Source organism: Phalacrocorax carbo, chromosome 2, assembly GCF_963921805.1.
Source record: "Phalacrocorax carbo chromosome 2, bPhaCar2.1, whole genome shotgun sequence".
NCBI classification, from domain to species: Eukaryota; Metazoa; Chordata; class Aves; order Suliformes; family Phalacrocoracidae; genus Phalacrocorax; species Phalacrocorax carbo.
This window is the reverse complement of record NC_087514.1, coordinates 116023459-116035073: the sequence shown is the minus strand read 5'-3', so window position 1 is coordinate 116035073 and position 11615 is coordinate 116023459. Positions and strand designations below refer to the sequence as shown.

Here is an 11615-nt window from a genome sequence, read left to right as displayed (position 1 = left end):
GCAGCAGCAGGGTTGATGGGAGGGGTCATGCTTTCTCCACCGAAAACAAAACTGAATCCCTGGCCGGGCCTGAAGGATAATTTTAGTGCAGAGGGTGAAACCCAACCCTCTCCTTCAGTGTGACACAGGCTGTAACACGGAGCTGGCAACTCAGCTGCTGCTGTTTCAGGAGCATCAAAGCTGTTTAGCAGCGCTCTCCAAGCGTGGGAAAAACTCCAGTCAGGAGCAGGGTAAGCCCAGCAGGCTTTCCTTTCCTTTCCTCTCCTTTCCTTTTGCTCATGAGTCCCTTTGCCTGGAGTCAACAAAGCCTGAGCCAAGCCCAATTAATGGTGACGGCTGGGTGCTGAGCTCATGAGCAACAACCCCATGCACTGAGCGAGCACGCAGGGGTGCAAAGGATAAGCCCACCCGTATAACACACACACATGATTTTATTACATGTTGTAAGGCAGAGGCCGGAAACCCACCATGACATTCATGCTACTGCAGCAATGCCTTTGCAGGCCCCACTGGCTGAGGCAGTGGTGGTGGCCCAAAGCTATAGCAGTCAGGAAGACAAGAGCAGGTGGAAAGCAGAATTATTGTTCCCACTTTGCAGAGCAGGAAAGGAAGGAGCCTGAAGCAGGTTCCCATGGATGAGGTGGTGAGAGAAGTGATTCTTCTGTTCTCCAACGTGCTCAGCCTCCACTCAGAGGCAGCACCCCTCCTGAAAGGCACATATATTGCTGTAGCTAAACAGGCAGGTCACCAGTTGCTCACGCGTGTCTGCAAAATGTGCACTGCTGGGCTATTTATCCTTGCTTCAAACAAAATACCATACTGTAACTACATGCATCATTTCATTCAGTATGCATTTTCAGGCTCTGTGCTGAAACAGCCATATCAAAACACACAGATCTTTACCCGGAGCATGTTAAACCAGTATGCACTCAAAGTAATATGTGGAAATTTACCCTAGCAGCTTTGTAGCAGCATCTCATCATTCTCATCCTACATATCTGTCACTGTTATCTGAGACTACTCATTGGATCATAAGCTTTTCTCTCTCTCTCCTTACAAAGCAGTAAATGCTCAGAAGTGTTTAAAGAGCCTTCCAAGCTTGCTTCATTTGTTCCTATGCCTAAGTGCAGATGTGAAGATTAAATCTGTATGTGCTCGAGTCCATGCTGTTCATGCAACGTCCTGGAAAGGCAGCTGAGGGAGAACGCAGGATCTTTACAGTCAGGGACCTCTGTCTTTTTGTGTGGATGCTCTTTTGAAATCTTTATTCCTCAAGGCTAGGGAGCAGGAAACTAGCTGATGATCTCCTGACGTGCCTTTCTGTCATCTGGGAACGCGCTACAGCTTGTCTCCAGCGCCAGTTTGTGGCTGAGGATGCAGGAGATGCAGGATGTGATGCAGAACCTGCGCCGAGACCTCTCAACAATGGGGATTTTGGGGCACTGGCAATTGCACCTGAGCCAATGCTGCTCTCACCACTGGTCACCTACATGTAGTTCAGTGTAAGTTCACATTTGGTTGTGGCTGGCACCGCTCTTGCACTTGAGATAAGCCTGCTGCTAAAATTGAAGAAGTCAGGTCCAGACCATCAGGTCTTCAGGTGCTGAACTCCTACTGAAATAAACGCAAGTGAGGGTTGTAAATGCCATTTTGGAAGTGGACTCCACTGACATTAGGAAGTAAAGGGTGGTGGGAATGGAGATGCAAGGCTGCAAGGAGTAAGTGTGAAGACTAGAATGAAATGAAATTCAAGGTGGAAAACGCATTAATTTTATTAGTGTTCCAAAATAAGAACACTGTATTCTTTAGACATTTCTTGACTAAAATTTACTTTGACTATGGATTATTGTGTTTCTTCCTACATTATTCATGAAAGTTGGCATGCCCTGGTAAATGGCAGCACTTCCAAGGTGTGCAGCATGGCTTCAGGCTGCAAAATCTGGCCCTAATACTAGAGTTAAGCAAACTGTTAAAATAGGAACTGAACCAAATGCCCAGATCTCCTCCCCAAACTCAAACTAAACCTGTTTAGAGGTTCAGGAATGTTTGGTTAACTTTAAATAAAACAATGTTGTGTTTCTACACATCCTGCTTTCAGTGAAGCCTCCAAGCAGAAATACAAAATTGTGGCAGGCAGATCTACGTTTGCACTATTTCTGGCCCAGCTTAAACCAGGAAGCACTGGAAAACTCACAAAACCAGCTTTGCCTCACAGGATATCCAGCTCCCAGGTTCTGTCACCCAGTAGAATACAATGTAACTTGTGTACATACCAATTTATTGTTAATTTTCCTGGCAGACAATTGTCATAAACAAACTCACCAGACTAGCAGACATATGAAAGCCCTATTTTTTACTTTACTGTGGCAGCACACTATATGGCAACTTTTATGCTCATTCGTATTGAGTCATTGGCATAGTTGCATAAAGACAAAATGCCTCTTATGGTACATGATAATAAACCGCAGCAAATGGTAACAAAGATAAACCAGGCATATGCCATTTGGTGCTTCATATTTGGTTCGTGGCTAATTTAAAACACATAATCCAAAAATTTGTTGTTTGACTTCTCTTTGACAACTCTCTTTATTGAATTTGCAGAGCATAAATGCAAACACAATGACTGTTTTAAAGGTACATATTTATCCATATAAAATAGCCCTGTATGTCATGGCAACACTTCTTTGTACTAGACTTTTGCAAATTCATATTTAAAGGAACATTGAATGTTATTGCTAAAAATGATATCACTGTCAGCAAAACATAACACAAACACCCCGATTACTCAGCTATCTCCTCTACCACAACAAAGTCATCCCAAACGACGCAGTACCACAGCTTCATGTTCGCTAGCCAGATTTATTATATTTTCCAGATTCTAACAAGACACAGATATTAAGAAATGTATGTTAATCATTGCCCTAATGAGAACAATATGCAGTTGGCATTTAGGTTGTCACAAAAAATACAGAAGGTGAGTACAGGCTAAATGCACTCTAAATTCAAGGAAACCCAATCCTTCTTTCCACTAGCATGTTTCAGTGAAATAGTCACGTCCAAAAGAAATTTTTTAATGAACTACCTAAATTTTAGCATGTATGTGTATATGCTTTCATTAGGCACAAGGCAAAATAAAATGCCATTCTGGCCACAACTGAGAAAGCAAAATAACCATTGTACCACTTGCTTACGTACAAAAAACTATGAGCATATAAAGCACTAAAAGCCTGCTCAGCATTTCTCCTCTGGAGACACCAAACTTCCCAGTGTTGCACTGTTTTCAGCCAGACAACTTCTGGAGCAAACAACTACCCAACATGTGTAAGAGGACAAGAATCTGGCTTTAAACATTAGCAAATAATAACTAAAACGCATGCCTATACTTACAGAATAAACCAATTAATTCCATTTGGTAAAAGCGCAAAACCCGTCACCGTTCCACACTTCCGAAGGCTTGAAGGTGCACAAAGATTTGGTTTGAATGTTCTAAAGCAAAATACCTATGCTTCCCATGCTTGTTTTTGTTAGTTATTTATTTTCCTTAAGGAAAGTTTCACTCTGCCCACCAGAAAAGGATGTGGAGATTATAAGGTTTGAAATGCTGGCTGAACAGCAAATATGGCAGGCATCAACGGCGTGGGTGCAAAAGAAAGCAAGATTGTCATTTCTGCTTAGATTGCAGTGCCTTGCAGTCACACCAGACAGACAACATCTAAAACCTCTCCCTCTCGCTCTGATTCCTCCTCCCACCTCCCCACACCGGCCACACAGCTCTGTCTTTCACTCCATCGGGATTGCCAGGCACTGCACAGTGATTTAGGCTTTACTAGTTGTGCACTAAGAACATCTTTTTTTTTCACTTCTACCTGGAATTATAAAGGTGTTTTCATACTCTTTGAGTAAGGAAAGACTTTTGAAAATAGTTTAAAAATATTAAAGCCATTTAGAGTGCAGTTCCTCTTAATCGCTTTGCATAGGTTAAAACTAGTATTGCCTTGAAAAGTGGGTGCTAAAGTAAAATCTGACTGAAAAATGTCTCCTTGCACTCTACTGGAACAGCTCAAAGTGTCATAAATGCAGGAAAACTTTGGCTTACTTTTTTGGGGATGTCCCTGTCCCTCCTTCCCTTCCTTTCATCTCATTCTCTCAAGAAACAGAAAAGGATTTTTTGCATGTCAGCTAGCATTACATGAATAGAGCTACTCCAATCTCTTTTCAGAAGGAAAAAAAAATCAGCTCAAACATTCGACTACCAGCTTCCTGAAGGGCAGAAAGGCAAAAAAAAAACCACAAAGAAAAACAAAATCAAGAGGACTTTCCATACTCTTGATGTACATTGTTTAAAACGTGGTATTTTTCAGTTAGGGATGAGGTCATACCCAGGACATTATTCCCCCTTCTCTTAAGTCCCCAGAAGTAACAACAACAACAGTAAAATCAGGCTTTTCCTTCTTGATGTTGCCATTATTGCAGTCTGTTTATGCTTTGTCTTCTTGAAAAAATAAATAATGAAACTTTTGCAAAAGGAAAATCAGCCACAGCTTAAATAAATAGCATCTATAAATACTATCTTAGTGGTAGCTATATAATACTGCAAGTGCATCACTGAACAGATTAATGTGATGAAAGAGTTCTTTTGTGTTATATATTTTACTCGGATAAATGTTTATGTTGTCTTTCAAGTGAAAACTCACAATTCCCCAAAAAAGCAACAATAAGCTTGGAAAATCAGGTTAGACGTCAGCAGCTGACTATTAATAACCATCCTCTTGGCTAATATTTGTTTGCCCCAGGGCAGGCAGTGTCCATAATCAGCATTCATCTGTCATCTTCCTCAGCTGGGCTGTCTGGCAGGTGCTGGGTGGGGTAAACACTGAAGGGTCGGAAATGCCGAGCTGTAGATCAAAAAAGCGAGTGGAGGTTGTCACGCTGTAGTTCTTTGTGTAGGTTTCCTGTACTGGGTAACAGTCTTTGACTGTGTAAACGCCGACCCAGGATTCCACTGTAACCAAGCAGAAATGTGACTACTTTAGACAACAAGCATGAATGAATGTGTCACGATGATGTCAGTCAAAAAAAATGGCCATTCCTCGAGTAAAGCCTATGGGCTGGAACTGCCCATAGTTCTGTCCATATGCATGCCAACATCAAGAAAGGCCATAAAACTGGTATAATTTGGACACCACAATGATCTTAAACATGGACATGTTGGTGTTGAGCACATTTCAAACCACGACACGTCATGGCATCGGTATGTCACCTTTCAAGTGTATCTCTACTGAAGGACTGTCACTTCTGCTTAGTCCCAAATTTAGCTGTGTTCTGCACAAGTCTGACTCCTCTCATCTCTCATGCCACTTTCATGTCAGCACTTACTCACTTCACCAGTAAAACAATTAAATGCTCCGTTTCCCCAGATGGCAAATTTTGGTGCCATCAGCTTGGGTAGCACATGGACGTTTCACCTCACGCTCTGTTCTTGACAAGTTGAAAGGTGTGATTACTGAAAACCTGTGGTCCATTCCACAATGTTGGCCTTCAACACAGCCTTTGTCACTCTAAAACACTTAGTGCCTCCAACTATTTGGAACATCCAATTCCTTCCTGTGCACAACAAGTTCTGCACTCACCCACGCAAGGAAGCACTTGTCCTCTGCTGTGCTGGGGACTCCTCTGCACCAGAACTCACAGCCATAGCATTTGCTTCCACAGCTTTTGGTCCTTTATAACCTTAACTGTCATTCTTACACTGATGATACTCACCATATCTTTAATCCAAATCCAAATAAGCCAAATAAAATCTAAATTTAAATCCAAGTAATTTAATCCAGTGCTCCATCTTACTGTCTCAAGCACAGAGGGTTCATGTCATTCAAAGAGGAACATTCCCAAATACAACTGAAGTGCCTCCACCTCTTCTTTTAAATTGTTCCGATTACCACCATCAATTCATATGACAATTTTCATGCTAATTTTTAAAATTCCTATTCCTTTCAAACATTTCTACTGGTTCATTAATCAGTTCAAGACTACACTCAATGCTGATCTCTTCCACATATGTGATGTAGCAAGTCTGTCCCCTTCTTTTAACTTCAGTTTAATTCCACAATGTGCTTATCTCAGAGGTGTTCTCTCACTCTTTTCCCCCCTCATCCTCTGCCATCATCTCTACTTCCACGAATAATCTATTTCTGCAGTCAAGACCATCAAGGTGGTTTCCTTTGAATACTTTTCACTTTTAAAACCTCACTTTTCATCTTTTATTTATCCCATGCATCTTTTCTGTGTTCTTTCTTTACCCCTTCTATCATACACCACTTCATCCAGTTGGTTCATGTATTTCAGACCTCTTGACAGTAGAAACTCATGAGGTTAAGATACAATATTACCTACTGTGATCATAAATCAGTTCCTCTGAGTGATGCCTGTATACATTTTTTTCCGGTTCCAAGGAAGCTTATTTTCTCTCACTTGGCAGCTATCAAACATACTTCCTCTCTGTCCTTCCAGTATTGTGCGAAATGTTGCACCACTATCACATTACTGGAAATAGATAAGCTGTGACATGAAATGCACATACAGTATCTAAACAGAGGGTGGCAAGCTGAGCAATATTTGAACATACAACTCCAGGCCATCCTAATATACCAAAAGCATTCTGACCTCAATGAGTTTGGTTTTGAGTATCCAGAAATGGAGGATTCTTTTCATCAACAAGACCCTCTGATTATTACCTGCTATTGGTTATGTAGGTTGGCAGTGATAAGGTTGCACAGAGAAGTCCAAAAGCAATCAAAAGGGATTTCAGGGCACTGGGGCAATTGGTTGAAACATCAGAAGCACAGGTAGTGTTTTCCTCAACCCTGTCAGTGGCACGGAAGAATACTGAAAGGAACAGGAAAACTCACCTGATTAACATGTAGCTCAGATGCTGTTGCCATCGGTGGAAATGTGGGTTGTTTGATTATGGGGAGGTTTACATGGCAGCAGGCCTGCTGGTGGCAGATAGAGTTCACCTGTCTCAAAGGAGGAAAAGGATTCTTGCTCAAGAGTTGGCGGGGCTCATCAAGAAGGCTTTAAACTAGGTTCAAAGGAGGAAGGGGATATAGCCAGGCCCACTAGAGAGAAGCCTAGGTTTGGGGGTGAAATTGATAGCCCAGCTCAAGTGCATCTACACCAACACACACAGCATGGGCAACAAACAGGAGGAGCTGGAAGCTGTTGCGCAGCAGGATAGCTATGACTTAGTTGCCGCCACAGAAACATTGTGGGATCACTGTCATGACTGGAGTGCTGCAATGGATGGCTATAAGCTCTTCAGAAGGTATAGGCAAGGAAGGAGAGGAGGTGTGGTGTCTCTGTATTTCAAGTGTCGCGATTGTATAGAGCTCAATGATTGTGATGATAAGGTTGAGTGCTTATGGGTAAGGATAAGGGGGAAGGCCAACAAGGCAGATACCCAGCTGGGGGTCTGTTATAGACCACCCACTCAGGATGAAGAGCTGGACGAAGCATCTACAAGTGGCTGGCAGAAGTCTCACAATCAGTGGCCCTTGTTCTTGTCAGGGACTTCAACTTACCAGATGTCTGCTGGAAATACAACGCAGCAGAGAGGAAACAGTCTAGGAATTTCTTGAAGTGTGTGGAAGATAACTTCCTGACACAGCTGGTAAGTGAACCTACCAGGGAAGGTGCCTTGTTTGACCTCCTGTTTACAAACAGAGAAGGTCTGGTGGGAGACGTGGTGGTCAGAGGCCATCTTGGGCTTAGTGACCATGAAATGATAGAGTTCTCAATTGTTGGCAGAGTAAGGGAGTGGGGGTCAGCAAAACCACTACTATGGTCTTAGAGAGGGCAGACTTTGGCCTGTTCAGGACACTGGTTGGGAGAGTCCCTTGGGAGGCAGTCCTGAAGGGCAAACGGGTCCAGGAAGGCCAGGGCGTTCTTCAAGAAGGAAGTCTTAAAGGCACAGGAGCAGGCTGTCCCCATGTGCCTTAAGACAAACCAGCCTGGCTGAACAGGGAGCTTTTGCTGGGACTCGGGAAAAAAAGGAGCGTTTACTACTTTTGGAAGAAGGGTCAGGCAACTCAAGAAGAGTACAGGGATCTCGCTAGGTCTTGCAGAGATAAAATTAGAAAGGCAAAAGCCCAGCTAGAACTCAATCTAGCCACTGTTGTAAGAGATAACAAAAAGTGTTTTTACAAATACATTAACAACAGAAACAGAGCCAAGGAGAATCACCATCCTCCACTGGACACAGAGGGGAACATTGCCACCAAAGATGAGGAAAAGGCTGAGGTACTTAATGCCTTCTTTGGGATTGAGTGCACCCTCAGTAAGTTTGCAGATGACACCAAGTTGGGTGGGAGTGTCTCTCTGCTTGATAGACATATTTGGGATATCTATCTGTCTATCTCTCATCCTGAAAGGAGATTGTAGTGAGGTGGGTGTTGGTCTCTTCTCCCAAGTAATTAGCAAGAGCATGAGAGGAAATGGCCTCAAGTTGCATCAGGGGAGGTTTAGACTGGATATTAGGAAAAATTTCTTCACTGAAAGAGTGGTCAGGCATTGGAACAGGCTGCCCAGAGAGGTGGTAGAGTCGCCATCCCTGGAGGTGTTTGAAAAAAACGTGTAGATGTGCCATTTCAGGGCATGGTTTAGGAGGCACGGCTGTGTTGGGTTGACATTTGGAACTGATGATCTTAGAGTTTTTTTCCAACCTTAATAATTCTATGATTCTATGATTTATCAGTATTTTGAATAAATAAAATATGGTAAAATATAATGCTACCAGGGTAGCCTGTATCTCTACTGAAACCTTCATAATTTTAACAGAAATATAATTTCTAGAATCCAAGCTATTAACATTAGTTGAAAGGTGGATGGGTAAGCAACTTTAAGATATTTTTCTGAATGATCATACAGACAAGCACTGGAGATACAAAGTACTACAGGATAAAAATCACACATCATTAACAACGTATCTGGATATTAAGTTCCATAAAAGTTTAAAAAATACTGGATGTGAAAAACAAAATTCTTGGAGTGAGTGTTACTTTGCCTATTGTAGAATACCAGAGGATATATCTACCTAGCTACAGAGGTCTAACAATCTTATGCTTCTTTTTCTCCTTCATTCTTTCTGCTTTTATTCAAGAAAGAAATATTTTCACCTGGTTAAAAGCTCATGGTCATAATCAGTCTATATATTATATGTCTATAACCATAAGTATTGCATTAGATTAATAATGGCATAAATTTCATGGGGTTTTTAGAATTATTTTTATAGTTGTCTGGGTTATCAGTAAACCACAGATGAAACAGAAGCCAATGTGCTGATAAATTGCTATGCATTCAAAACCTAACATACTGTACCTTGGAAAATTCAGCCTACTTTCTTTAATGATGCAGGTGTTCAGCTGCCAAATGCAGAACTAAGCCTCGAGAGCAGATGTTTCTTACTAGTGTAGTGGATAACGAAACTTAAGTGCATATTAATGATGTCTACTGCTGCAGAATCATGTACTGGATGTATTCTATGATAACATTTGACACTAGTGTGTAGACACACACTGTCATCTGCTTTGTTTCTATTATGCACACTCTAGTTTGAGTGTGCCCCTAATGATATTACCAATTTTCCTCTAGAAAAATTTTGGATACAGGCTGCTGGATTCAGATGCAAAATGATACTGTTCCATGCCAAAAACTGTATGATATGAACTAAAATACAATCAACTCCCTTGGACATATTTGATCCTGCTGAGATATGAAATATTTTCTTAATAAAATGTATTGATAATAAAATTATATGCTGTGTACAGGGTATATTTATTATTTCTTCCAGCAAACTTTATAGAAATATGGAAAGCTGGGGTGAAACATGAATAATTTTATTTTTCCCTGGGTAGCAGAGACAATGATTATTATTAAGATGAAACAAAAGCATGCACATACATTTCCTGGCTGGCTTTCTGTCAGACCATTCCTGTACCATAATTTCATCTCCAGGTCCCCCGATGTAATACTGATCTTCATAGGTTGAATTGGCAGGAATATCATATGGATCCCATGGCTCTGTCAGAACAATCTTCGAGCAAAGCTTTGTAACTTGTTCAATCTGAAACATCACTGCATCTTTGTAGAGCAATATATACTCAAAGAATCTGAAACATTAAATAAAACCAGTTAATATATATAGTCTTTTTCTATACTGAGCAAGAAGCATTGCTGATAAGTAAGCTTGCCTTTGACTTCTCCGTATAAGACCATTTTCATTTGCATTAAACTTTGCCAAACTTTGAGAAAGTCTAACCAGTTGGGCTGAAATTTCCCATGCTGAAAGTTTGTCTCAGCTGACTCTTTCCAAAATAAATAAATCAGGCTGAACTGGTTCAGCCATTTCTGAGAACAACAGAACAACTATTCTGAGAACAACTGAGAGAAAAACATGTTATTATTCCTAGTTTTACTTTGTTTTTTAATAACTGTTTCATTAAAAAGCTCTAGTGCCTCCATATTTTGGAGAAAGGACTTGAAATTTGGCAGGGGGAAAGTTTTTATTAAAAGGTGCCCAGGTTTGGCTAAGTTATAAGCCTTTGAAAAAAATCGGCTTGCATAGGCTTGATAGATTCAATTCCCCATGAATATGGTGAAGTCTTTCTCTGTGCTGGTTAGATGTGGTATATGCCATCCTCACAGATGCTCCTCCATGGCAACCTATGTAGCTTAGCGGGACATGCCGGTGAAGGGGGAAGTATGGTCCCAAATGCAGAACTGAAAGGCTCTCCCTCCTAATGGCAAAGTTTCTCCCCGGAAGCCACCAGACTCAAGAAGTAGTGAAAGGAGAAAGCAGAGGAGCAAAATAGTAAGGCAGAGATAAGAAGAGGTAAGAGATAAGAATCAATGAGCTTGAGAGGCCAGAAGGTGAGGTCAACAAAATGGATAGTTAATAAGGATTTAAAAGCAATCTTCTATAGAGTATGAAGTGACCAAGCTATGAATACCGTGTTCAGTTTTGGGCCCCTCAGCACTGGAAGGACATTGAGGTGCTGGAGTGTGTCCAGAGAAGGGCAACGAAGTTGGTCAGGGGTCTGGAGAACAAGTCTTACGAGGAGCAGCTGAGGGAGCTGGGCTTGTTTAGTCTGGAGAAGAGGAGGCTGCGGGGAGACCTTATCGCTCTCTACAACTACCTGAAAGGAGGTTGTAGTGAGGTGGGTGTTGGTCTTTTCTCCCAAGTAACTTGCAATAAGATGAGAGCAATGCCCTCAAGCTGCATCAGGGGAGGTTTAGATTGGATATTAGGAAAAATTTCTTCACTGAAAGAGTGGTCAGGCATTGGAACAGGCTGCCCAAAGAGGTGGTGGAGTCACCTTCCCTGGAGGTGTTCAAAAAATGTGTAGACGTGGCACTTCAGGGCATGATTTAGGAAGCATGGTAGTGCTGGGTTGAAGGTTGGACTTGATGATCCTAGAGGTCTTTTCCCAATCTTAATAATTCTATGATTCTAAGCCCTGCTCTGAGGAAAGATGATAAACCTCTTCACGGACATTTTCATCTATTACTAGTTATAGCAGTTGGGTCTACCACAAACACTGTGACTTTGCATCCGTATC

The 11615-nt window shown here is 41.7% G+C and overlaps 1 protein-coding gene across 2 annotated transcripts in view; it reads right to left on the bottom strand.

Annotated features, from left to right (window-relative positions):
• Positions 1-2554: 2554 nt before the first annotated feature.
• The window catches only part of EPDR1 (ependymin related 1), a 33621-nt gene continuing 24560 nt past the window's right edge, over positions 2555-11615 (bottom strand). Inside the window, exons 2-4 of one of the 2 annotated variants that reach the window (XM_064443955.1) lie at positions 9958-10166; positions 6909-7016; positions 4867-5002 (exon numbers count right to left, since the gene is read on the bottom strand). In XM_064443955.1, the coding sequence (XP_064300025.1) occupies positions 6925-7016; positions 9958-10166 (301 nt within the window). In that variant the 3' untranslated portion in view covers positions 4867-5002; positions 6909-6924. Of the gene's footprint in view, positions 5003-6908; positions 7017-9957; positions 10167-11615 lie in introns of both variants that reach the window. The other variant, XM_064443954.1, reaches the window with a different exon arrangement.